This window comes from Macrosteles quadrilineatus, unplaced genomic scaffold, assembly GCF_028750875.1.
Source record: "Macrosteles quadrilineatus isolate MER2022 unplaced genomic scaffold, UCM_ALF_1.0 Scaffold_8__2_contigs__length_117827958, whole genome shotgun sequence".
Taxonomy (NCBI): Eukaryota; Metazoa; Arthropoda; class Insecta; order Hemiptera; family Cicadellidae; genus Macrosteles; species Macrosteles quadrilineatus.
Window position 1 is genome coordinate 63,078,200 of NW_026542601.1, and position 27,066 is coordinate 63,105,265.

Sequence of the window (27,066 nt, forward strand, 5' to 3'; positions counted from 1 at the left end):
TACCGAGAGCAGTGAGGAAGATGAGGGCAGGTTCAAGGTGTCTTACCGAGAGCAGTAAGGAAGATGAGGGCAGGTTCAAGGTGTCTTACCGAGAGCAGTGAGGAAGATGAGGGCAGGTTCAAGGTGTCTTACCGAGAACAGTGAGGAAGATGAGGGCAGGTTCAAGGTGTCTTACCGAGAACAGTGAGGAAGATGAGGGCAGGTTCAAGGTGTCTTACCGAGAACAGTGAGGAAGATGAGGGCAGGTTCAAGGTGTCTTACCGAGAGCAGTGAGGAAGGTGAGGGCAGGTTCAATGTGTCTTACCGAGAACAGTGAGGAAGATGAGGGCAGGTTCAAGGTGTCTTACCGAGAACAGTGAGGAAGATGAGGGCAGGTTCAAGGTGTCTTACCGAGAACAGTGAGGAAGATGAGGGCAGGTTCAAGGTGTCTTACCGAGAGCAGTGAGGAAGGTGAGGGCAGGTTCAAGGTGTCTTACCGAGAACAGTGAGGAAGATGAGGGCAGGTTCAAGGTGTCTTACCGAGAGCAGTGAGGAAGATGAGGGCAGGTTCAAGGTGTCTTACCGAGAGCAGTGAGGAAGATGAGGGCAGGTTCAAGGTGTCTTACCGAGAACAGTGAGGAAGATGAGGGCAGGTTCAAGGTGTCTTACCGAGAACAGTTAGGAAGATGAGGGCAGGTTCAAGGTGTCTTACCGAGAACAGTGAGGAAGATGAGGGCAGGTTCAAGGTGTCTTACCGAGAGCAGTGAGGAAGGTGAGGGCAGGTTCAAGGTGTCTTACCGAGAACAGTGAGGGTAATGAAGGCAAGTTCAAGGTGTCTTACCGAGAGCAGTGAGGAAGATGAGGGCAGGTTCAATGTGTCTTACTGAGAGCAGTGAAGAAGATGAGGGCAGGTTCAAGGTGTCTTACCGAGAACAGTGAGGGTAATAAAGGCAAGTTCAAGGTGTCTTACCGAGAGCAGTGAGGAAGATGAGGGCAGGTTCAAGGTGTCCTACCGAGAGCAGTGAGGAAGATGAGGGCAGGTTCAATGTGTCTTACCAAGAGCAGTGAGGAAGATGAGGGCAGGTTCAAGGTGTCTTACCGAGAGCAGTGAGGGTAATGAAGGCAAGTTCAAGGTGTCTTACCGAGAGCAGTGAGGAAGATGAGGGCAGGTTCAAGGTGTCTTACCGAGAACAGTGAGGAAGATGAGGGCAGGTTCAAGGTGTCTTACCGAGAGCAGTGAGGGTAATGAAGGCAAGTTCAAGTGTCTTACCAAGAGCAGTGAGGAAGATGAGGGCAGGTTCAAGGTGTCTTACCGAGAGCAGTGAGGGTAATGAAGGCAAGTTCAAGGTGTCTTACCAAGAGCAGTGAGGAAGATGAGGGCAGGTTCAAGGTGTCTTACCGAGAGCAGTGAGGGTAATGAAGGCAAGTTCAAGGTGTCTTACCGAGAGCAGTGAGGAAGATGAGGGCAGGTTCAAGGTGTCCTACCGAGAGCAGTGAGGAAGATGAGGGCAGGTTCAATGTGTCTTACCAAGAGCAGTGAGGAAGATGAGGGCAGGTTCAAGGTGTCTTACCGAGAGCAGTGAGGGTAATGAAGGCAAGTTCAAGGTGTCTTACCGAGAGCAGTGAGGAAGATGAGGGCAGGTTCAAGGTGTCTTACCGAGAACAGTGAGGAAGATGAGGGCAGGTTCAAGGTGTCTTACCGAGAACAGTGAGGAAGATGAGGGCAGGTTCAAGGTGTCTTACCGAGAACAGTGAGGAAGATGAGGGCAGGTTCAAGGTGTCTTACCGAGAGCAGTGAGGAAGATGAGGGCAGGTTCAAGGTGTCCTACCGAGAGCAGTGAGGAAGATGAGGGCAGGTTCAATGTGTCTTACCAAGAGCAGTGAGGAAGATGAGGGCAGGTTCAAGGTGTCTTACCGAGAGCAGTGAGGAAGATGAGGGCAGGTTCAAGGTGTCTTACCGAGAACAGTGAGGAAGATGAGGGCAGGTTCAAGGTGTCTTACCGAGAACAGTTAGGAAGATGAGGGCAGGTTCAAGGTGTCTTACCGAGAACAGTGAGGAAGATGAGGGCAGGTTCAAGGTGTCTTACCGAGAGCAGTGAGGAAGGTGAGGGCAGGTTCAAGGTGTCTTACCGAGAACAGTGAGGGTAATGAAGGCAAGTTCAAGATGTCTTACCGAGAGCAGTGAGGAAGATGAGGGCAGGTTCAAGGTGTCCTACCGAGAGCAGTGAGGAAGATGAGGGCAGGTTCAATGTGTCTTACTGAGAGCAGTGAGGAAGATGAGGGCAGGTTCAAGGTGTCTTACCGAGAACAGTGAGGGTAATGAAGGCAAGTTCAAGGTGTCTTACCGAGAGCAGTGAGGAAGATGAGGGCAGGTTCAAGGTGTCCTACCGAGAGCAGTGAGGAAGATGAGGGCAGGTTCAATGTGTCTTACCGAGAGCAGTGAGGAAGATGAGGGCAGGTTCAAGGTGTCTTACCGAGAGCAGTGAGGGTAATGAAGGCAAGTTCAAGGTGTCTTACCGAGAGCAGTGAGGAAGATGAGGGCAGGTTCAAGGTGTCTTACCGAGAACAGTGAGGAAGATGAGGGCAGGTTCAAGGTGTCTTACCGAGAGCAGTGAGGGTAATGAAGGCAAGTTCAATGTGTCTTACCAAGAGCAGTGAGGAAGATGAGGGCAGGTTCAAGGTGTCTTACCGAGAGCAGTGAGGGTAATGAAGGCAAGTTCAAGGTGTCTTACCAAGAGCAGTGAGGAAGATGAGGGCAGGTTCAAGGTGTCTTACCGAGAGCAGTGAGGGTAATGAAGGCAAGTTCAAGGTGTCTTACCGAGAGCAGTGAGGAAGATGAGGGCAGGTTCAAGGTGTCTTACCGAGAGCAGTGAGGAAGATGAGGGCAGGTTCAAGGTGTCTTACCGAGAACAGTGAGGAAGATGAGGGCAGGTTCAAGGTGTCTTACCGAGAACAGTGAGGAAGATGAGGGCAGGTTCAAGGTGTCTTACCGAGAACAGTGAGGAAGATGAGGGCAGGTTCAAGGTGTCTTACCGAGAGCAGTGAGGAAGGTGAGGGCAGGTTCAAGGTGTCTTACCGAGAACAGTGAGGAAGATGAGGGCAGGTTCAAGGTGTCTTACCGAGAGCAGTGAGGAAGATGAGGGCAGGTTCAAGGTGTCTTACCGAGAGCAGTGAGGAAGATGAGGGCAGGTTCAAGGTGTCTTACCGAGAACAGTGAGGAAGATGAGGGCAGGTTCAAGGTGTCTTACCGAGAACAGTTAGGAAGATGAGGGCAGGTTCAAGGTGTCTTACCGAGAACAGTGAGGAAGATGAGGTCAGGTTCAAGGTGTCTTACCGAGAGCAGTGAGGAAGGTGAGGGCAGGTTCAAGGTGTCTTACCGATAACAGTGAGGGTAATAAAGGCAAGTTCAAGGTGTCTTACCGAGAGCAGTGAGGAAGATGAGGGCAGGTTCAAGGTGTCCTACCGAGAGCAGTGAGGAAGATGAGGGCAGGTTCAATGTGTCTTACTGAGAGCAGTGAAGAAGATGAGGGCAGGTTCAAGGTGTCTTACCGAGAACAGTGAGGGTAATGAAGGCAAGTTCAAGGTGTCTTACCGAGAGCAGTGAGGAAGATGAGGGCAGGTTCAAGGTGTCCTACCGAGAGCAGTGAGGAAGATGAGGGCAGGTTCAATGTGTCTTACCAAGAGCAGTGAGGAAGATGAGGGCAGGTTCAAGGTGTCTTACCGAGAGCAGTGAGGGTAATGAAGGCAAGTTCAAGGTGTCTTACCGAGAGCAGTGAGGAAGATGAGGGCAGGTTCAAGGTGTCTTACCGAGAACAGTGAGGAAGATGAGGGCAGGTTCAAGGTGTCTTACCGAGAGCAGTGAGGGTAATGAAGGCAAGTTCAAGGTGTCTTACCAAGAGCAGTGAGGAAGATGAGGGCAGGTTCAAGGTGTCTTACTGAGAGCAGTGAGGGTAATGAAGGCAAGTTCAAGGTGTCTTACCAAGAGCAGTGAGGAAGATGAGGGCAGGTTCAAGGTGTCCTAACGAGAGCAGTGAGGAAGATGAGGGCAGGTTCAATGTGTCTTACCAAGAGCAGTGAGGAAGATGAGGGCAGGTTCACGGTGTCTTACCGAGAGCAGTGAGGGTAATGAAGGCAAGTTCAAGGTGTCTTACCGAGAGCAGTGAGGAAGATGAGGGCAGGTTCAAGGTGTCTTACCGAGAACAGTGAGGAAGATGAGGGCAGGTTCAAGGTGTCTTACCGAGAACAGTGAGGAAGATGAGGGCAGGTTCAAGGTGTCTTACCGAGAGCAGTGAGGAAGGTGAGGGCAGGTTCAATGTGTTTTACCGAGAGCAGTGAGGAAGATGAGGGCAGGTTCAAGGTGTCCTACCGAGAGCAGTGAGGAAGATGAGGGCAGGTTCAATGTGTCTTACCAAGAGCAGTGAGGAAGATGAGGGCAGGTTCAAGGTGTCTTACCGAGAGCAGTGAGGGTAATGAAGGCAAGTTCAAATGTCTTACCGAGAGCAGTGAGGAAGATGAGGGCAGGTTCAAGGTGTCTTACCGAGAACAGTGAGGAAGATGAGGGCAGGTTCAAGGTGTCTTACCGAGAGCAGTGAGGAAGGTGAGGGCAGGTTCAAGGTGTCTTACCGAGAACAGTGAGGAAGATGAGGGCAGGTTCAAGGTGTCTTACCGAGAGCAGTGAGGAAGATGAGGGCAGGTTCAAAGTGTCTTACCGAGAGCAGTGAGGAAGATGAGGGCAGGTTCAAGGTGTCTTACCGAGAACAGTTAGGAAGATGAGGGCAGGTTCAAGGTGTCTTACCGAGAACAGTGAGGAAGATGAGGGCAGGTTCAAGGTGTCTTACCGAGAGCAGTGAGGAAGATGAGGGCAGGTTCAAGGTGTCTTACCGAGAGCAGTAAGGAAGATGAGGGCAGGTTCAAGGTGTCTTACCGAGAGCAGTGAGGAAGATGAGGGCAGGTTCAAGGTGTCTTACCGAGAACAGTGAGGAAGATGAGGGCAGGTTCAAGGTGTCTTACCGAGAACAGTGAGGAAGATGAGGGCAGGTTCAAGGTGTCTTACCGAGAACAGTGAGGAAGATGAGGGCAGGTTCAAGGTGTCTTACCGAGAGCAGTGAGGAAGGTGAGGGCAGGTTCAATGTGTCTTACCGAGAACAGTGAGGAAGATGAGGGCAGGTTCAAGGTGTCTTACCGAGAACAGTGAGGAAGATGAGGGCAGGTTCAAGGTGTCTTACCGAGAACAGTGAGGAAGATGAGGGCAGGTTCAAGGTGTCTTACCGAGAACAATGAGGGTAATAAAGGCAAGTTCAAGGTGTCTTACCGAGAGCAGTGAGGAAGATGAGGGCAGGTTCAAGGTGTCCTACCGAGAGCAGTGAGGAAGATGAGGGCAGGTTCAATGTGTCTTACCAAGAGCAGTGAGGAAGATGAGGGCAGGTTCAAGGTGTCTTACCGAGAGCAGTGAGGGTAATGAAGGCAAGTTCAAGGTGTCTTACCGAGAGCAGTGAGGAAGATGAGGGCAGGTTCAAGGTGTCTTACCGAGAACAGTGAGGAAGATGAGGGCAGGTTCAAGGTGTCTTACCGAGAGCAGTGAGGGTAATGAAGGCAAGTTCAAGGTGTCTTACCAAGAGCAGTGAGGAAGATGAGGGCAGGTTCAAGGTGTCTTACTGAGAGCAGTGAGGGTAATGAAGGCAAGTTCAAGGTGTCTTACCAAGAGCAGTGAGGAAGATGAGGGCAGGTTCAAGGTGTCTTACCGAGAGCAGTGAGGGTAATGAAGGCAAGTTCAAGGTGTCTTACCGAGAGCAGTGAGGAAGATGAGGGCAGGTTCAAGGTGTCCTACCGAGAGCAGTGAGGAAGATGAGGGCAGGTTCAATGTGTCTTACCAAGAGCAGTGAGGAAGATGAGGGCAGGTTCACGGTGTCTTACCGAGAGCAGTGAGGGTAATGAAGGCAAGTTCAAGGTGTCTTACCGAGAGCAGTGAGGAAGATGAGGGCAGGTTCAAGGTGTCTTACCGAGAACAGTGAGGAAGATGAGGGCAGGTTCAAGGTGTCTTACCGAGAACAGTGAGGAAGATGAGGGCAGGTTCAAGGTGTCTTACCGAGAGCAGTGAGGAAGGTGAGGGCAGGTTCAATGTGTTTTACCGAGAGCAGTGAGGAAGATGAGGGCAGGTTCAAGGTGTCCTACCGAGAGCAGTGAGGAAGATGAGGGCAGGTTCAATGTGTCTTACCAAGAGCAGTGAGGAAGATGAGGGCAGGTTCAAGGTGTCTTACCGAGAGCAGTGAGGGTAATGAAGGCAAGTTCAAATGTCTTACCGAGAGCAGTGAGGAAGATGAGGGCAGGTTCAAGGTGTCTTACCGAGAACAGTGAGGAAGATGAGGGCAGGTTCAAGGTGTCCTACCGAGAACAGTAAGTAAGATGAGGACAGGTTCAAAGTGTCTTACCGAGAGCAGTGAGGAAGGTGAGGGCAGGTTCAAGGTGTCTTACCGAGAACAGTGAGGAAGGTGAGGGCAGGTTCAATAATGTATCTTTACTGAGAGCAGTGAGGAAGATGAGGGCAGGTTCAAGGTGTCTTACCGAGAACAGTGAGGAAGATGAGGGCAGGTTCAAGGTGTCTTACCGGAAACAGTGAGGAAGATGAGGGCAGGTTCAAGGTGTCTTACCGAGAGCAGTGAGGAAGATGAGGGCAGGTTCAAGGTGTCTTACCGAGAGCAGTAAGGAAGATGAGGGCAGGTTCAAGGTGTCTTACCGAGAGCAGTGAGGAAGATGAGGGCAGGTTCAAGGTGTCTTACCGAGAACAGTGAGGAAGATGAGGGCAGGTTCAAGGTGTCTTACCGAGAACAGTGAGGAAGATGAGGGCAGGTTCAAGGTGTCTTACCGAGAACAGTGAGGAAGATGAGGGCAGGTTCAAGGTGTCTTACCGAGAGCAGTGAGGAAGGTGAGGGCAGGTTCAATGTGTCTTACCGAGAACAGTGAGGAAGATGAGGGCAGGTTCAAGGTGTCTTACCGAGAACAGTGAGGAAGATGAGGGCAGGTTCAAGGTGTCTTACCGAGAACAGTGAGGAAGATGAGGGCAGGTTCAAGGTGTCTTACCGAGAGCAGTGAGGAAGGTGAGGGCAGGTTCAAGGTGTCTTACCGAGAACAGTGAGGAAGATGAGGGCAGGTTCAAGGTGTCTTACCGAGAGCAGTGAGGAAGATGAGGGCAGGTTCAAGGTGTCTTACCGAGAGCAGTGAGGAAGATGAGGGCAGGTTCAAGGTGTCTTACCGAGAACAGTGAGGAAGATGAGGGCAGGTTCAAGGTGTCTTACCGAGAACAGTTAGGAAGATGAGGGCAGGTTCAAGGTGTCTTACCGAGAACAGTGAGGAAGATGAGGGCAGGTTCAAGGTGTCTTACCGAGAGCAGTGAGGAAGGTGAGGGCAGGTTCAAGGTGTCTTACCGAGAACAGTGAGGGTAATGAAGGCAAGTTCAAGGTGTCTTACCGAGAGCAGTGAGGAAGATGAGGGCAGGTTCAATGTGTCTTACTGAGAGCAGTGAAGAAGATGAGGGCAGGTTCAAGGTGTCTTACCGAGAACAGTGAGGGTAATAAAGGCAAGTTCAAGGTGTCTTACCGAGAGCAGTGAGGAAGATGAGGGCAGGTTCAAGGTGTCCTACCGAGAGCAGTGAGGAAGATGAGGGCAGGTTCAATGTGTCTTACCAAGAGCAGTGAGGAAGATGAGGGCAGGTTCAAGGTGTCTTACCGAGAGCAGTGAGGGTAATGAAGGCAAGTTCAAGGTGTCTTACCGAGAGCAGTGAGGAAGATGAGGGCAGGTTCAAGGTGTCTTACCGAGAACAGTGAGGAAGATGAGGGCAGGTTCAAGGTGTCTTACCGAGAGCAGTGAGGGTAATGAAGGCAAGTTCAAGTGTCTTACCAAGAGCAGTGAGGAAGATGAGGGCAGGTTCAAGGTGTCTTACCGAGAGCAGTGAGGGTAATGAAGGCAAGTTCAAGGTGTCTTACCAAGAGCAGTGAGGAAGATGAGGGCAGGTTCAAGGTGTCTTACCGAGAGCAGTGAGGGTAATGAAGGCAAGTTCAAGGTGTCTTACCGAGAGCAGTGAGGAAGATGAGGGCAGGTTCAAGGTGTCCTACCGAGAGCAGTGAGGAAGATGAGGGCAGGTTCAATGTGTCTTACCAAGAGCAGTGAGGAAGATGAGGGCAGGTTCAAGGTGTCTTACCGAGAGCAGTGAGGGTAATGAAGGCAAGTTCAAGGTGTCTTACCGAGAGCAGTGAGGAAGATGAGGGCAGGTTCAAGGTGTCTTACCGAGAACAGTGAGGAAGATGAGGGCAGGTTCAAGGTGTCTTACCGAGAACAGTGAGGAAGATGAGGGCAGGTTCAAGGTGTCTTACCGAGAACAGTGAGGAAGATGAGGGCAGGTTCAAGGTGTCTTACCGAGAGCAGTGAGGAAGATGAGGGCAGGTTCAAGGTGTCCTACCGAGAGCAGTGAGGAAGATGAGGGCAGGTTCAATGTGTCTTACCAAGAGCAGTGAGGAAGATGAGGGCAGGTTCAAGGTGTCTTACCGAGAGCAGTGAGGAAGATGAGGGCAGGTTCAAGGTGTCTTACCGAGAACAGTGAGGAAGATGAGGGCAGGTTCAAGGTGTCTTACCGAGAACAGTTAGGAAGATGAGGGCAGGTTCAAGGTGTCTTACCGAGAACAGTGAGGAAGATGAGGGCAGGTTCAAGGTGTCTTACCGAGAGCAGTGAGGAAGGTGAGGGCAGGTTCAAGGTGTCTTACCGAGAACAGTGAGGGTAATGAAGGCAAGTTCAAGATGTCTTACCGAGAGCAGTGAGGAAGATGAGGGCAGGTTCAAGGTGTCCTACCGAGAGCAGTGAGGAAGATGAGGGCAGGTTCAATGTGTCTTACTGAGAGCAGTGAGGAAGATGAGGGCAGGTTCAAGGTGTCTTACCGAGAACAGTGAGGGTAATGAAGGCAAGTTCAAGGTGTCTTACCGAGAGCAGTGAGGAAGATGAGGGCAGGTTCAAGGTGTCCTACCGAGAGCAGTGAGGAAGATGAGGGCAGGTTCAATGTGTCTTACCGAGAGCAGTGAGGAAGATGAGGGCAGGTTCAAGGTGTCTTACCGAGAGCAGTGAGGGTAATGAAGGCAAGTTCAAGGTGTCTTACCGAGAGCAGTGAGGAAGATGAGGGCAGGTTCAAGGTGTCTTACCGAGAACAGTGAGGAAGATGAGGGCAGGTTCAAGGTGTCTTACCGAGAGCAGTGAGGGTAATGAAGGCAAGTTCAATGTGTCTTACCAAGAGCAGTGAGGAAGATGAGGGCAGGTTCAAGGTGTCTTACCGAGAGCAGTGAGGGTAATGAAGGCAAGTTCAAGGTGTCTTACCAAGAGCAGTGAGGAAGATGAGGGCAGGTTCAAGGTGTCTTACCGAGAGCAGTGAGGGTAATGAAGGCAAGTTCAAGGTGTCTTACCGAGAGCAGTGAGGAAGATGAGGGCAGGTTCAAGGTGTCTTACCGAGAGCAGTGAGGAAGATGAGGGCAGGTTCAAGGTGTCTTACCGAGAACAGTGAGGAAGATGAGGGCAGGTTCAAGGTGTCTTACCGAGAACAGTGAGGAAGATGAGGGCAGGTTCAAGGTGTCTTACCGAGAACAGTGAGGAAGATGAGGGCAGGTTCAAGGTGTCTTACCGAGAGCAGTGAGGAAGGTGAGGGCAGGTTCAAGGTGTCTTACCGAGAACAGTGAGGAAGATGAGGGCAGGTTCAAGGTGTCTTACCGAGAGCAGTGAGGAAGATGAGGGCAGGTTCAAGGTGTCTTACCGAGAGCAGTGAGGAAGATGAGGGCAGGTTCAAGGTGTCTTACCGAGAACAGTGAGGAAGATGAGGGCAGGTTCAAGGTGTCTTACCGAGAACAGTTAGGAAGATGAGGGCAGGTTCAAGGTGTCTTACCGAGAACAGTGAGGAAGATGAGGTCAGGTTCAAGGTGTCTTACCGAGAGCAGTGAGGAAGGTGAGGGCAGGTTCAAGGTGTCTTACCGATAACAGTGAGGGTAATAAAGGCAAGTTCAAGGTGTCTTACCGAGAGCAGTGAGGAAGATGAGGGCAGGTTCAAGGTGTCCTACCGAGAGCAGTGAGGAAGATGAGGGCAGGTTCAATGTGTCTTACTGAGAGCAGTGAAGAAGATGAGGGCAGGTTCAAGGTGTCTTACCGAGAACAGTGAGGGTAATGAAGGCAAGTTCAAGGTGTCTTACCGAGAGCAGTGAGGAAGATGAGGGCAGGTTCAAGGTGTCCTACCGAGAGCAGTGAGGAAGATGAGGGCAGGTTCAATGTGTCTTACCAAGAGCAGTGAGGAAGATGAGGGCAGGTTCAAGGTGTCTTACCGAGAGCAGTGAGGGTAATGAAGGCAAGTTCAAGGTGTCTTACCGAGAGCAGTGAGGAAGATGAGGGCAGGTTCAAGGTGTCTTACCGAGAACAGTGAGGAAGATGAGGGCAGGTTCAAGGTGTCTTACCGAGAGCAGTGAGGGTAATGAAGGCAAGTTCAAGGTGTCTTACCAAGAGCAGTGAGGAAGATGAGGGCAGGTTCAAGGTGTCTTACTGAGAGCAGTGAGGGTAATGAAGGCAAGTTCAAGGTGTCTTACCAAGAGCAGTGAGGAAGATGAGGGCAGGTTCAAGGTGTCCTAACGAGAGCAGTGAGGAAGATGAGGGCAGGTTCAATGTGTCTTACCAAGAGCAGTGAGGAAGATGAGGGCAGGTTCACGGTGTCTTACCGAGAGCAGTGAGGGTAATGAAGGCAAGTTCAAGGTGTCTTACCGAGAGCAGTGAGGGTAATGAAGGCAAGTTCAAATGTCTTACCGAGAGCAGTGAGGAAGATGAGGGCAGGTTCAAGGTGTCTTACCGAGAACAGTGAGGAAGATGAGGGCAGGTTCAAGGTGTCTTACCGAGAGCAGTGAGGAAGGTGAGGGCAGGTTCAAGGTGTCTTACCGAGAACAGTGAGGAAGATGAGGGCAGGTTCAAGGTGTCTTACCGAGAGCAGTGAGGAAGATGAGGGCAGGTTCAAGGTGTCTTACCGAGAGCAGTGAGGAAGATGAGGGCAGGTTCAAGGTGTCTTACCGAGAGCAGTGAGGAAGATGAGGGCAGGTTCAAGGTGTCTTACCGAGAACAGTGAGGAAGATGAGGGCAGGTTCAAGGTGTCTTACCGAGAGCAGTGAGGAAGATGAGGGCAGGTTCAAGGTGTCTTACCGAGAGCAGTAAGGAAGATGAGGGCAGGTTCAAGGTGTCTTACCGAGAGCAGTGAGGAAGATGAGGGCAGGTTCAAGGTGTCTTACCGAGAACAGTGAGGAAGATGAGGGCAGGTTCAAGGTGTCTTACCGAGAACAGTGAGGAAGATGAGGGCAGGTTCAAGGTGTCTTACCGAGAACAGTGAGGAAGATGAGGGCAGGTTCAAGGTGTCTTACCGAGAGCAGTGAGGAAGGTGAGGGCAGGTTCAATGTGTCTTACCGAGAACAGTGAGGAAGATGAGGGCAGGTTCAAGGTGTCTTACCGAGAACAGTGAGGAAGATGAGGGCAGGTTCAAGGTGTCTTACCGAGAACAGTGAGGAAGATGAGGGCAGGTTCAAGGTGTCTTACCGAGAGCAGTGAGGAAGGTGAGGGCAGGTTCAAGGTGTCTTACCGAGAACAGTGAGGAAGATGAGGGCAGGTTCAAGGTGTCTTACCGAGAGCAGTGAGGAAGATGAGGGCAGGTTCAAGGTGTCTTACCGAGAGCAGTGAGGAAGATGAGGGCAGGTTCAAGGTGTCTTACCGAGAACAGTGAGGAAGATGAGGGCAGGTTCAAGGTGTCTTACCGAGAACAGTTAGGAAGATGAGGGCAGGTTCAAGGTGTCTTACCGAGAACAGTGAGGAAGATGAGGGCAGGTTCAAGGTGTCTTACCGAGAGCAGTGAGGAAGGTGAGGGCAGGTTCAAGGTGTCTTACCGAGAACAGTGAGGGTAATGAAGGCAAGTTCAAGGTGTCTTACCGAGAGCAGTGAGGAAGATGAGGGCAGGTTCAATGTGTCTTACTGAGAGCAGTGAAGAAGATGAGGGCAGGTTCAAGGTGTCTTACCGAGAACAGTGAGGGTAATAAAGGCAAGTTCAAGGTGTCTTACCGAGAGCAGTGAGGAAGATGAGGGCAGGTTCAAGGTGTCCTACCGAGAGCAGTGAGGAAGATGAGGGCAGGTTCAATGTGTCTTACCAAGAGCAGTGAGGAAGATGAGGGCAGGTTCAAGGTGTCTTACCGAGAGCAGTGAGGGTAATGAAGGCAAGTTCAAGGTGTCTTACCGAGAGCAGTGAGGAAGATGAGGGCAGGTTCAAGGTGTCTTACCGAGAACAGTGAGGAAGATGAGGGCAGGTTCAAGGTGTCTTACCGAGAGCAGTGAGGGTAATGAAGGCAAGTTCAAGTGTCTTACCAAGAGCAGTGAGGAAGATGAGGGCAGGTTCAAGGTGTCTTACCGAGAGCAGTGAGGGTAATGAAGGCAAGTTCAAGGTGTCTTACCAAGAGCAGTGAGGAAGATGAGGGCAGGTTCAAGGTGTCTTACCGAGAGCAGTGAGGGTAATGAAGGCAAGTTCAAGGTGTCTTACCGAGAGCAGTGAGGAAGATGAGGGCAGGTTCAAGGTGTCCTACCGAGAGCAGTGAGGAAGATGAGGGCAGGTTCAATGTGTCTTACCAAGAGCAGTGAGGAAGATGAGGGCAGGTTCAAGGTGTCTTACCGAGAGCAGTGAGGGTAATGAAGGCAAGTTCAAGGTGTCTTACCGAGAGCAGTGAGGAAGATGAGGGCAGGTTCAAGGTGTCTTACCGAGAACAGTGAGGAAGATGAGGGCAGGTTCAAGGTGTCTTACCGAGAACAGTGAGGAAGATGAGGGCAGGTTCAAGGTGTCTTACCGAGAGCAGTGAGGAAGGTGAGGGCAGGTTCAATGTGTCTTACCGAGAGCAGTGAGGAAGATGAGGGCAGGTTCAAGGTGTCCTACCGAGAGCAGTGAGGAAGATGAGGGCAGGTTCAATGTGTCTTACCAAGAGCAGTGAGGAAGATGAGGGCAGGTTCAAGGTGTCTTACCGAGAGCAGTGAGGGTAATGAAGGCAAGTTCAAGGTGTCTTACCGAGAGCAGTGAGGAAGATGAGGGCAGGTTCAAGGTGTCTTACCGAGAACAGTGAGGAAGATGAGGGCAGGTTCAAGGTGTCTTACCGAGAACAGTGAGGAAGATGAGGGCAGGTTCAAGGTGTCTTACCGAGAACAGTGAGGAAGATGAGGGCAGGTTCAAGGTGTCTTACCGAGAGCAGTGAGGAAGATGAGGGCAGGTTCAAGGTGTCCTACCGAGAGCAGTGAGGAAGATGAGGGCAGGTTCAATGTGTCTTACCAAGAGCAGTGAGGAAGATGAGGGCAGGTTCAAGGTGTCTTACCGAGAGCAGTGAGGGTAATGAAGGCAAGTTCAAGGTGTCTTACCGAGAGCAGTGAGGAAGATGAGGGCAGGTTCAAGGTGTCTTACCGAGAACAGTGAGGAAGATGAGGGCAGGTTCAAGGTGTCTTACCGAGAGCAGTGAGGGTAATGAAGGCAAGTTCAAGGTGTCTTACCAAGAGCAGTGAGGAAGATGAGGGCAGGTTCAAGGTGTCTTACTGAGAGCAGTGAGGGTAATGAAGGCAAGTTCAAGGTGTCTTACCAAGAGCAGTGAGGAAGATGAGGGCAGGTTCAAGGTGTCCTAACGAGAGCAGTGAGGAAGATGAGGGCAGGTTCAATGTGTCTTACCAAGAGCAGTGAGGAAGATGAGGGCAGGTTCACGGTGTCTTACCGAGAGCAGTGAGGGTAATGAAGGCAAGTTCAAGGTGTCTTACCGAGAGCAGTGAGGAAGATGAGGGCAGGTTCAAGGTGTCTTACCGAGAACAGTGAGGAAGATGAGGGCAGGTTCAAGGTGTCTTACCGAGAACAGTGAGGAAGATGAGGGCAGGTTCAAGGTGTCTTACCGAGAGCAGTGAGGAAGGTGAGGGCAGGTTCAATGTGTTTTACCGAGAGCAGTGAGGAAGATGAGGGCAGGTTCAAGGTGTCCTACCGAGAGCAGTGAGGAAGATGAGGGCAGGTTCAATGTGTCTTACCAAGAGCAGTGAGGAAGATGAGGGCAGGTTCAAGGTGTCTTACCGAGAGCAGTGAGGGTAATGAAGGCAAGTTCAAATGTCTTACCGAGAGCAGTGAGGAAGATGAGGGCAGGTTCAAGGTGTCTTACCGAGAACAGTGAGGAAGATGAGGGCAGGTTCAAGGTGTCTTACCGAGAGCAGTGAGGAAGGTGAGGGCAGGTTCAAGGTGTCTTACCGAGAACAGTGAGGAAGATGAGGGCAGGTTCAAGGTGTCTTACCGAGAGCAGTGAGGAAGATGAGGGCAGGTTCAAGGTGTCTTACCGAGAGCAGTGAGGAAGATGAGGGCAGGTTCAAGGTGTCTTACCGAGAGCAGTGAGGAAGATGAGGGCAGGTTCAAGGTGTCTTACCGAGAACAGTGAGGAAGATGAGGGCAGGTTCAAGGTGTCTTACCGAGAGCAGTGAGGAAGATGAGGGCAGGTTCAAGGTGTCTTACCGAGAGCAGTAAGGAAGATGAGGGCAGGTTCAAGGTGTCTTACCGAGAGCAGTGAGGAAGATGAGGGCAGGTTCAAGGTGTCTTACCGAGAACAGTGAGGAAGATGAGGGCAGGTTCAAGGTGTCTTACCGAGAACAGTGAGGAAGATGAGGGCAGGTTCAAGGTGTCTTACCGAGAACAGTGAGGAAGATGAGGGCAGGTTCAAGGTGTCTTACCGAGAGCAGTGAGGAAGGTGAGGGCAGGTTCAATGTGTCTTACCGAGAACAGTGAGGAAGATGAGGGCAGGTTCAAGGTGTCTTACCGAGAACAGTGAGGAAGATGAGGGCAGGTTCAAGGTGTCTTACCGAGAACAGTGAGGAAGATGAGGGCAGGTTCAAGGTGTCTTACCGAGAGCAGTGAGGAAGGTGAGGGCAGGTTCAAGGTGTCTTACCGAGAACAGTGAGGAAGATGAGGGCAGGTTCAAGGTGTCTTACCGAGAGCAGTGAGGAAGATGAGGGCAGGTTCAAGGTGTCTTACCGAGAGCAGTGAGGAAGATGAGGGCAGGTTCAAGGTGTCTTACCGAGAACAGTGAGGAAGATGAGGGCAGGTTCAAGGTGTCTTACCGAGAACAGTTAGGAAGATGAGGGCAGGTTCAAGGTGTCTTACCGAGAACAGTGAGGAAGATGAGGGCAGGTTCAAGGTGTCTTACCGAGAGCAGTGAGGAAGGTGAGGGCAGGTTCAAGGTGTCTTACCGAGAACAGTGAGGGTAATGAAGGCAAGTTCAAGGTGTCTTACCGAGAGCAGTGAGGAAGATGAGGGCAGGTTCAATGTGTCTTACTGAGAGCAGTGAAGAAGATGAGGGCAGGTTCAAGGTGTCTTACCGAGAACAGTGAGGGTAATAAAGGCAAGTTCAAGGTGTCTTACCGAGAGCAGTGAGGAAGATGAGGGCAGGTTCAAGGTGTCCTACCGAGAGCAGTGAGGAAGATGAGGGCAGGTTCAATGTGTCTTACCAAGAGCAGTGAGGAAGATGAGGGCAGGTTCAAGGTGTCTTACCGAGAGCAGTGAGGGTAATGAAGGCAAGTTCAAGGTGTCTTACCGAGAGCAGTGAGGAAGATGAGGGCAGGTTCAAGGTGTCTTACCGAGAACAGTGAGGAAGATGAGGGCAGGTTCAAGGTGTCTTACCGAGAGCAGTGAGGGTAATGAAGGCAAGTTCAAGTGTCTTACCAAGAGCAGTGAGGAAGATGAGGGCAGGTTCAAGGTGTCTTACCGAGAGCAGTGAGGGTAATGAAGGCAAGTTCAAGGTGTCTTACCAAGAGCAGTGAGGAAGATGAGGGCAGGTTCAAGGTGTCTTACCGAGAGCAGTGAGGGTAATGAAGGCAAGTTCAAGGTGTCTTACCGAGAGCAGTGAGGAAGATGAGGGCAGGTTCAAGGTGTCCTACCGAGAGCAGTGAGGAAGATGAGGGCAGGTTCAATGTGTCTTACCAAGAGCAGTGAGGAAGATGAGGGCAGGTTCAAGGTGTCTTACCGAGAGCAGTGAGGGTAATGAAGGCAAGTTCAAGGTGTCTTACCGAGAGCAGTGAGGAAGATGAGGGCAGGTTCAAGGTGTCTTACCGAGAACAGTGAGGAAGATGAGGGCAGGTTCAAGGTGTCTTACCGAGAACAGTGAGGAAGATGAGGGCAGGTTCAAGGTGTCTTACCGAGAGCAGTGAGGAAGGTGAGGGCAGGTTCAATGTGTCTTACCGAGAGCAGTGAGGAAGATGAGGGCAGGTTCAAGGTGTCCTACCGAGAGCAGTGAGGAAGATGAGGGCAGGTTCAATGTGTCTTACCAAGAGCAGTGAGGAAGATGAGGGCAGGTTCAAGGTGTCTTACCGAGAGCAGTGAGGGTAATGAAGGCAAGTTCAAGGTGTCTTACCGAGAGCAGTGAGGAAGATGAGGGCAGGTTCAAGGTGTCTTACCGAGAACAGTGAGGAAGATGAGGGCAGGTTCAAGGTGTCTTACCGAGAACAGTGAGGAAGATGAGGGCAGGTTCAAGGTGTCTTACCGAGAACAGTGAGGAAGATGAGGGCAGGTTCAAGGTGTCTTACCGAGAGCAGTGAGGAAGATGAGGGCAGGTTCAAGGTGTCCTACCGAGAGCAGTGAGGAAGATGAGGGCAGGTTCAATGTGTCTTACCAAGAGCAGTGAGGAAGATGAGGGCAGGTTCAAGGTGTCTTACCGAGAGCAGTGAGGAAGATGAGGGCAGGTTCAAGGTGTCTTACCGAGAACAGTGAGGAAGATGAGGGCAGGTTCAAGGTGTCTTACCGAGAACAGTTAGGAAGATGAGGGCAGGTTCAAGGTGTCTTACCGAGAACAGTGAGGAAGATGAGGGCAGGTTCAAGGTGTCTTACCGAGAGCAGTGAGGAAGGTGAGGGCAGGTTCAAGGTGTCTTACCGAGAACAGTGAGGGTAATGAAGGCAAGTTCAAGATGTCTTACCGAGAGCAGTGAGGAAGATGAGGGCAGGTTCAAGGTGTCCTACCGAGAGCAGTGAGGAAGATGAGGGCAGGTTCAATGTGTCTTACTGAGAGCAGTGAGGAAGATGAGGGCAGGTTCAAGGTGTCTTACCGAGAACAGTGAGGGTAATGAAGGCAAGTTCAAGGTGTCTTACCGAGAGCAGTGAGGAAGATGAGGGCAGGTTCAAGGTGTCCTACCGAGAGCAGTGAGGAAGATGAGGACAGGTTCAATGTGTCTTACCGAGAGCAGTGAGGAAGATGAGGGCAGGTTCAAGGTGTCTTACCGAGAGCAGTGAGGGTAATGAAGGCAAGTTCAAGGTGTCTTACCGAGAGCAGTGAGGAAGATGAGGGCAGGTTCAAGGTGTCTTACCGAGAACAGTGAGGAAGATGAGGGCAGGTTCAAGGTGTCTTACCGAGAGCAGTGAGGGTAATGAAGGCAAGTTCAATGTGTCTTACCAAGAGCAGTGAGGAAGATGAGGGCAGGTTCAAGGTGTCTTACCGAGAGCAGTGAGGGTAATGAAGGCAAGTTCAAGGTGTCTTACCAAGAGCAGTGAGGAAGATGAGGGCAGGTTCAAGGTGTCTTACCGAGAGCAGTGAGGGTAATGAAGGCAAGTTCAAGGTGTCTTACCGAGAGCAGTGAGGAAGATGAGGGCAGGTTCAAGGTGTCTTACCGAGAGCAGTGAGGAAGATGAGGGCAGGTTCAAGGTGTCTTACCGAGAACAGTGAGGAAGATGAGGGCAGGTTCAAGGTGTCTTACCGAGAACAGTGAGGAAGATGAGGGCAGGTTCAAGGTGTCTTACCGAGAACAGTGAGGAAGATGAGGGCAGGTTCAAGGTGTCTTACCGAGAGCAGTGAGGAAGGTGAGGGCAGGTTCAAGGTGTCTTACCGAGAACAGTGAGGAAGATGAGGGCAGGTTCAAGGTGTCTTACCGAGAGCAGTGAGGAAGATGAGGGCAGGTTCAAGGTGTCTTACCGAGAGCAGTGAGGAAGATGAGGGCAGGTTCAAGGTGTCTTACCGAGAACAGTGAGGAAGATGAGGGCAGGTTCAAGGTGTCTTACCGAGAACAGTTAGGAAGATGAGGGCAGGTTCAAGGTGTCTTACCGAGAACAGTGAGGAAGATGAGGTCAGGTTCAAGGTGTCTTACCGAGAGCAGTGAGGAAGGTGAGGGCAGGTTCAAGGTGTCTTACCGATAACAGTGAGGGTAATAAAGGCAAGTTCAAGGTGTCTTACCGAGAGCAGTGAGGAAGATGAGGGCAGGTTCAAGGTGTCCTACCGAGAGCAGTGAGGAAGATGAGGGCAGGTTCAATGTGTCTTACTGAGAGCAGTGAAGAAGATGAGGGCAGGTTCAAGGTGTCTTACCGAGAACAGTGAGGGTAATGAAGGCAAGTTCAAGGTGTCTTACCGAGAGCAGTGAGGAAGATGAGGGCAGGTTCAAGGTGTCCTACCGAGAGCAGTGAGGAAGATGAGGGCAGGTTCAATGTGTCTTACCAAGAGCAGTGAGGAAGATGAGGGCAGGTTCAAGGTGTCTTACCGAGAGCAGTGAGGGTAATGAAGGCAAGTTCAAGGTGTCTTACCGAGAGCAGTGAGGAAGATGAGGGCAGGTTCAAGGTGTCTTACCGAGAACAGTGAGGAAGATGAGGGCAGGTTCAAGGTGTCTTACCGAGAGCAGTGAGGGTAATGAAGGCAAGTTCAAGGTGTCTTACCAAGAGCAGTGAGGAAGATGAGGGCAGGTTCAAGGTGTCTTACTGAGAGCAGTGAGGGTAATGAAGGCAAGTTCAAGGTGTCTTACCAAGAGCAGTGAGGAAGATGAGGGCAGGTTCAAGGTGTCCTAACGAGAGCAGTGAGGAAGATGAGGGCAGGTTCAATGTGTCTTACCAAGAGCAGTGAGGAAGATGAGGGCAGGTTCACGGTGTCTTACCGAGAGCAGTGAGGGTAATGAAGGCAAGTTCAAGGTGTCTTACCGAGAGCAGTGAGGAAGATGAGGGCAGGTTCAAGGTGTCTTACCGAGAACAGTGAGGAAGATGAGGGCAGGTTCAAGGTGTCTTACCGAGAACAGTGAGGAAGATGAGGGCAGGTTCAAGGTGTCTTACCGAGAGCAGTGAGGAAGGTGAGGGCAGGTTCAATGTGTTTTACCGAGAGCAGTGAGGAAGATGAGGGCAGGTTCAAGGTGTCCTACCGAGAGCAGTGAGGAAGATGAGGGCAGGTTCAATGTGTCTTACCAAGAGCAGTGAGGAAGATGAGGGCAGGTTCAAGGTGTCTTACCGAGAGCAGTGAGGGTAATGAAGGCAAGTTCAAATGTCTTACCGAGAGCAGTGAGGAAGATGAGGGCAGGTTCAAGGTGTCTTACCGAGAACAGTGAGGAAGATGAGGGCAGGTTCAAGGTGTCTTACCGAGAACAGTGAGGAAGATGAGGGCAGGTTCACGGTGTCTTACCGAGAACAGTGAGGAAGATGAGGGCAGGTTCAAGGTGTCTTACCGAGAGCAGTGAGGAAGATGAGGGCAGGTTCAAGGTGTCCTACCGAGAGCAGTGAGGAAGATGAGGGCAGGTTCAATGTGTCTTACCAAGAGCAGTGAGGAAGATGAGGGCAGGTTCAAGGTGTCTTACCGAGAGCAGTGAGGAAGATGAGGGCAGGTTCAAGGTGTCTTACCGAGAACAGTGAGGAAGATGAGGGCAGGTTCAAGGTGTCTTACCGAGAACAGTTAGGAAGATGAGGGCAGGTTCAAGGTGTCTTACCGAGAACAGTGAGGAAGATGAGGGCAGGTTCAAGGTGTCTTACCGAGAGCAGTGAGGAAGGTGAGGGCAGGTTCAAGGTGTCTTACCGAGAACAGTGAGGGTAATGAAGGCAAGTTCAAGGTGTCTTACCGAGAGCAGTGAGGAAGATGAGGGCAGGTTCAAGGTGTCCTACCGAGAGCAGTGAGGAAGATGAGGGCAGGTTCAATGTGTCTTACTGAGAGCAGTGAGGAAGATGAGGGCAGGTTCAAGGTGTCTTACCGAGAACAGTGAGGGTAATGAAGGCAAGTTCAAGGTGTCTTACCGAGAGCAGTGAGGAAGATGAGGGCAGGTTCAAGGTGTCCTACCGAGAGCAGTGAGGAAGATGAGGGCAGGTTCAATGTGTCTTACCAAGAGCAGTGAGGAAGATGAGGGCAGGTTCAAGGTGTCTTACCGAGAGCAGTGAGGGTAATGAAGGCAAGTTCAAGGTGTCTTACCGAGAGCAGTGAGGAAGATGAGGGCAGGTTCAAGGTGTCTTACCGAGAACAGTGAGGAAGATGAGGGCAGGTTCAAGGTGTCTTACCGAGAGCAGTGAGGGTAATGAAGGCAAGTTCAAGGTGTCTTACCAAGAGCAGTGAGGAAGATGAGGGCAGGTTCAAGGTGTCTTACCGAGAGCAGTGAGGGTAATGAAGGCAAGTTCAAGGTGTCTTACCGAGAGCAGTGAGGAAGATGAGGGCAGGTTCAAGGTGTCCTACCGAGAGCAGTGAGGAAGATGAGGGCAGGTTCAATGTGTCTTACCAAGAGCAGTGAGGAAGATGAGGGCAGGTTCAAGGTGTCTTACCGAGAGCAGTGAGGGTAATGAAGGCAAGTTCAAGGTGTCTTACCGAGAGCAGTGAGGAAGATGAGGGCAGGTTCAAGGTGTCTTACCGAGAACAGTGAGGAAGATGAGGGCAGGTTCAAGGTGTCTTACCGAGAACAGTGAGGAAGATGAGGGCAGGTTCAAGGTGTCTTACCGAGAGCAGTGAGGAAGGTGAGGGCAGGTTCAATGTGTCTTACCGAGAGCAGTGAGGAAGATGAGGGCAGGTTCAAGGTGTCCTACCGAGAGCAGTGAGGAAGATGAGGGCAGGTTCAATGTGTCTTACCAAGAGCAGTGAGGAAGATGAGGGCAGGTTCAAGGTGTCTTACCGAGAGCAGTGAGGGTAATGAAGGCAAGTTCAAGGTGTCTTACCGAGAGCAGTGAGGAAGATGAGGGCAGGTTCAAGGTGTCTTACCGAGAACAGTGAGGAAGATGAGGGCAGGTTCAAGGTGTCTTACCGAGAACAGTGAGGAAGATGAGGGCAGGTTCAAGGTGTCTTACCGAGAACAGTGAGGAAGATGAGGGCAGGTTCAAGGTGTCTTACCGAGAGCAGTGAGGAAGATGAGGGCAGGTTCAAGGTGTCCTACCGAGAGCAGTGAGGAAGATGAGGGCAGGTTCAATGTGTCTTACCAAGAGCAGTGAGGAAGATGAGGGCAGGTTCAAGGTGTCTTACCGAGAGCAGTGAGGAAGATGAGGGCAGGTTCAAGGTGTCTTACCGAGAACAGTGAGGAAGATGAGGGCAGGTTCAAGGTGTCTTACCGAGAACAGTTAGGAAGATGAGGGCAGGTTCAAGGTGTCTTACCGAGAACAGTGAGGAAGATGAGGGCAGGTTCAAGGTGTCTTACCGAGAGCAGTGAGGAAGGTGAGGGCAGGTTCAAGGTGTCTTACCGAGAACAGTGAGGGTAATGAAGGCAAGTTCAAGATGTCTTACCGAGAGCAGTGAGGAAGATGAGGGCAGGTTCAAGGTGTCCTACCGAGAGCAGTGAGGAAGATGAGGGCAGGTTCAATGTGTCTTACTGAGAGCAGTGAGGAAGATGAGGGCAGGTTCAAGGTGTCTTACCGAGAACAGTGAGGGTAATGAAGGCAAGTTCAAGGTGTCTTACCGAGAGCAGTGAGGAAGATGAGGGCAGGTTCAAGGTGTCCTACCGAGAGCAGTGAGGAAGATGAGGGCAGGTTCAATGTGTCTTACCGAGAGCAGTGAGGAAGATGAGGGCAGGTTCAAGGTGTCTTACCGAGAGCAGTGAGGGTAATGAAGGCAAGTTCAAGGTGTCTTACCGAGAGCAGTGAGGAAGATGAGGGCAGGTTCAAGGTGTCTTACCGAGAACAGTGAGGAAGATGAGGGCAGGTTCAAGGTGTCTTACCGAGAGCAGTGAGGGTAATGAAGGCAAGTTCAATGTGTCTTACCAAGAGCAGTGAGGAAGATGAGGGCAGGTTCAAGGTGTCTTACCGAGAGCAGTGAGGGTAATGAAGGCAAGTTCAAGGTGTCTTACCAAGAGCAGTGAGGAAGATGAGGGCAGGTTCAAGGTGTCTTACCGAGAGCAGTGAGGGTAATGAAGGCAAGTTCAAGGTGTCTTACCGAGAGCAGTGAGGAAGATGAGGGCAGGTTCAAGGTGTCTTACCGAGAGCAGTGAGGAAGATGAGGGCAGGTTCAAGGTGTCTTACCGAGAACAGTGAGGAAGATGAGGGCAGGTTCAAGGTGTCTTACCGAGAACAGTGAGGAAGATGAGGGCAGGTTCAAGGTGTCTTACCGAGAACAGTGAGGAAGATGAGGGCAGGTTCAAGGTGTCTTACCGAGAGCAGTGAGGAAGGTGAGGGCAGGTTCAAGGTGTCTTACCGAGAACAGTGAGGAAGATGAGGGCAGGTTCAAGGTGTCTTACCGAGAGCAGTGAGGAAGATGAGGGCAGGTTCAAGGTGTCTTACCGAGAGCAGTGAGGAAGATGAGGGCAGGTTCAAGGTGTCTTACCGAGAACAGTGAGGAAGATGAGGGCAGGTTCAAGGTGTCTTACCGAGAACAGTTAGGAAGATGAGGGCAGGTTCAAGGTGTCTTACCGAGAACAGTGAGGAAGATGAGGTCAGGTTCAAGGTGTCTTACCGAGAGCAGTGAGGAAGGTGAGGGCAGGTTCAAGGTGTCTTACCGATAACAGTGAGGGTAATAAAGGCAAGTTCAAGGTGTCTTACCGAGAGCAGTGAGGAAGATGAGGGCAGGTTCAAGGTGTCCTACCGAGAGCAGTGAGGAAGATGAGGGCAGGTTCAATGTGTCTTACTGAGAGCAGTGAAGAAGATGAGGGCAGGTTCAAGGTGTCTTACCGAGAACAGTGAGGGTAATGAAGGCAAGTTCAAGGTGTCTTACCGAGAGCAGTGAGGAAGATGAGGGCAGGTTCAAGGTGTCCTACCGAGAGCAGTGAGGAAGATGAGGGCAGGTTCAATGTGTCTTACCAAGAGCAGTGAGGAAGATGAGGGCAGGTTCAAGGTGTCTTACCGAGAGCAGTGAGGGTAATGAAGGCAAGTTCAAGGTGTCTTACCGAGAGCAGTGAGGAAGATGAGGGCAGGTTCAAGGTGTCTTACCGAGAACAGTGAGGAAGATGAGGGCAGGTTCAAGGTGTCTTACCGAGAGCAGTGAGGGTAATGAAGGCAAGTTCAAGGTGTCTTACCAAGAGCAGTGAGGAAGATGAGGGCAGGTTCAAGGTGTCTTACTGAGAGCAGTGAGGGTAATGAAGGCAAGTTCAAGGTGTCTTACCAAGAGCAGTGAGGAAGATGAGGGCAGGTTCAAGGTGTCCTAACGAGAGCAGTGAGGAAGATGAGGGCAGGTTCAATGTGTCTTACCAAGAGCAGTGAGGAAGATGAGGGCAGGTTCACGGTGTCTTACCGAGAGCAGTGAGGGTAATGAAGGCAAGTTCAAGGTGTCTTACCGAGAGCAGTGAGGAAGATGAGGGCAGGTTCAAGGTGTCTTACCGAGAACAGTGAGGAAGATGAGGGCAGGTTCAAGGTGTCTTACCGAGAACAGTGAGGAAGATGAGGGCAGGTTCAAGGTGTCTTACCGAGAGCAGTGAGGAAGGTGAGGGCAGGTTCAATGTGTTTTACCGAGAGCAGTGAGGAAGATGAGGGCAGGTTCAAGGTGTCCTACCGAGAGCAGTGAGGAAGATGAGGGCAGGTTCAATGTGTCTTACCAAGAGCAGTGAGGAAGATGAGGGCAGGTTCAAGGTGTCTTACCGAGAGCAGTGAGGGTAATGAAGGCAAGTTCAAATGTCTTACCGAGAGCAGTGAGGAAGATGAGGGCAGGTTCAAGGTGTCTTACCGAGAACAGTGAGGAAGATGAGGGCAGGTTCAAGGTGTCTTACCGAGAACAGTGAGGAAGATGAGGGCAGGTTCACGGTGTCTTACCGAGAACAGTGAGGAAGATGAGGGCAGGTTCAAGGTGTCTTACCGAGAGCAGTGAGGAAGATGAGGGCAGGTTCAAGGTGTCCTACCGAGAGCAGTGAGGAAGATGAGGGCAGGTTCAATGTGTCTTACCAAGAGCAGTGAGGAAGATGAGGGCAGGTTCAAGGTGTCTTACCGAGAGCAGTGAGGAAGATGAGGGCAGGTTCAAGGTGTCTTACCGAGAACAGTGAGGAAGATGAGGGCAGGTTCAAGGTGTCTTACCGAGAACAGTTAGGAAGATGAGGGCAGGTTCAAGGTGTCTTACCGAGAACAGTGAGGAAGATGAGGGCAGGTTCAAGGTGTCTTACCGAGAGCAGTGAGGAAGGTGAGGGCAGGTTCAAGGTGTCTTACCGAGAACAGTGAGGGTAATGAAGGCAAGTTCAAGGTGTCTTACCGAGAGCAGTGAGGAAGATGAGGGCAGGTTCAAGGTGTCCTACCGAGAGCAGTGAGGAAGATGAGGGCAGGTTCAATGTGTCTTACTGAGAGCAGTGAGGAAGATGAGGGCAGGTTCAAGGTGTCTTACCGAGAACAGTGAGGGTAATGAAGGCAAGTTCAAGGTGTCTTACCGAGAGCAGTGAGGAAGATGAGGGCAGGTTCAAGGTGTCCTACCGAGAGCAGTGAGGAAGATGAGGGCAGGTTCAATGTGTCTTACCAAGAGCAGTGAGGAAGATGAGGGCAGGTTCAAGGTGTCTTACCGAGAGCAGTGAGGGTAATGAAGGCAAGTTCAAGGTGTCTTACCGAGAGCAGTGAGGAAGATGAGGGCAGGTTCAAGGTGTCTTACCGAGAACAGTGAGGAAGATGAGGGCAGGTTCAAGGTGTCTTACCGAGAGCAGTGAGGGTAATGAAGGCAAGTTCAAGGTGTCTTACCAAGAGCAGTGAGGAAGATGAGGGCAGGTTCAAGGTGTCTTACCGAGAGCAGTGAGGGTAATGAAGGCAAGTTCAAGGTGTCTTACCAAGAGCAGTGAGGAAGATGAGGGCAGGTTCAAGGTGTCTTACCGAGAGCAGTGAGGGTAATGAAGGCAAGTTCAAGGTGTCTTACCGAGAGCAGTGAGGAAGATGAGGGCAGGTTCAAGGTGTCCTACCGAGAGCAGTGAGGAAGATGAGGGCAGGTTCAATGTGTCTTACCAAGAGCAGTGAGGAAGATGAGGGCAGGTTCAAGGTGTCTTACCGAGAGCTGTGAGGGTAATGAAGGCAATTTCAAGGTGTCTTACCGAGAACAGTGAGGAAGATGAGGGCAGGTTCAAGGTGTCTTACCGAGAACAGTGAGGAAGATGAGGGCAGGTTCAATGTGTCTTACCGAGAGCAGTGAGGAAGATGAGGGCAGGTTCAAGGTGTCTTACCGAGAACAGTGAGGAAGATGAGGGCAGGTTCAATGTGTCTTACCGAGAGCAGTGAGGAAGGTGAGGGCAGGTTCAAGGTGTCTTACCGAGAACAGTGAGGAAGATGAGGGCAGGTTCAAGGTGTCTTACCGAGAGCAGTGAGGAAGGTGAGGGCAGGTTCAATGTGTCTTACTGAGAGCAGTGAGGAAGATGAGGGCAGGTTCAAGGTGTCTTACCGAGAACAGTGAGGGTAATGAAGGCAAGTTCAAGGTGTCTTACCGAGAGCAGTGAGGAAGATGAGGGCAGGTTCAAGGTGTCCTACCGAGAGCAGTGAGGAAGATGAGGGCAGGTTCAATGTGTCTTACCAAGAGCAGTGAGGAAGATGAGGGCAGGTTCAAGGTGTCTTACCGAGAGCAGTGAGGAAGATGAGGGCGTATCTGAGCCTCATGTTGAGAGTATCACCTGAGTGACTCCTGAGGGACGCTGTAGTGGTCAGGGACTTGGACCATGGCTGACAGGTCTGCAACAATAAGATATTAATCAGAAAAGCAATAAGATTGTAACCTTCTGGAGGTTTCATGAAGGAGGTAAACTCCAGGGTTTTCTTTTTTATTTTGTAATAACAAAAACTGTTGTGTCAGAAAGCATTTGAATGACTGAGCATCTTCCTTCCTTGAATGAATGAAAAGCATCTTCATTCGAGCTTTGAATGACGAGACGCTTTTCATTCACCCCTAAGACTTTCTATAATTTGTTTTGGTCAGCTTTATTTGAGGCTGGAGCTATATTCCAAGTGTGCTCTCTTACAGCTTTGTTATTGACATCCAAGAATAAAATGTAACTTACATAATTAAGTTTGTGTATACTATAGTTTGAGACTCTATGGTGTATGTATTTATAATATTTAAGTTTAACAGGATAGGATTAGTAGACCTTTGGAGGGTGTCGAAAATGAGTTAAAGAAGTTACTCCCAGGATCTTGTGAGAAATCTATTTTCTTTAAAATTGTGACAAAATAAATAATTCATGGATGTGGTTTAATTTGTTTGTTGCTTTAAATATATGCAATCTTCAGGGTAAACCCTCGTTTGTATTTACCTATATTACTATAATAATTGGCTTACTTTTTCAAATCGAAGGAAATCACGGGCAAATAGGGAATTTTAGTTTTGTACCCGACGAGAGTTGGCAGCGCCTGTTGAATTGCCCCCAGCTGTTAGGTATGCAACACGCGAACACAGCTGTCTGCCGTATCACATCGCTGAATCGCGGGCGTCTCAGTCATTATGTTAGATGCAATCTGTTGAACGAATCATCTATATTTTATTTCAGTGGTTTAGCATTCGTGCAGATAATGAGTGTTGTACTTGGGCCTTGTTTTATTTCACTAATTTGTTCAAGCCCTTTACTGGATTGGATTCCGTTCTGTTTCGTGTCTAAGTGACACGGATATTTTATGGTATCTGAAAACTTCCGAGAGATATTTTAGAGTATTGTAATTAAAAATACATAAAAATGTTATGTATATAATTCACTGTTGGTAAATTATAAATGGATTAATGCATAAAGGGATGACTAAATGAACGGATGAATGGTCGGGCCACAAGATTAAGAAATATTTAATAATTTAATCGATGGAAGCATGAGTGGATTGACGGATGAACGGATTGGTGTACGAATGAATTGATAAATAAATTGATGAATGAATGATAAACGGATGAATGAATGGATGGTATGAATGAATGGATGGGGAATGTGAGGAG

General features: G+C 50.6%; 1 protein-coding gene across 2 annotated transcripts in view; it reads right to left on the reverse strand.

The window, feature by feature from the left end:
* Positions 1-27,066, reverse strand: part of LOC129001293 (uncharacterized) — a 113,239-nt gene that overhangs the window by 15,790 nt on the left and 70,383 nt on the right. For both annotated transcript variants that reach the window (XM_054428541.1, XM_054428542.1), the window contains one exon: positions 25,712-25,823. In XM_054428541.1, coding sequence (XP_054284516.1) covers positions 25,712-25,823 — 112 coding nt within the window. The remainder of the gene's footprint in view (positions 1-25,711; positions 25,824-27,066) is intronic.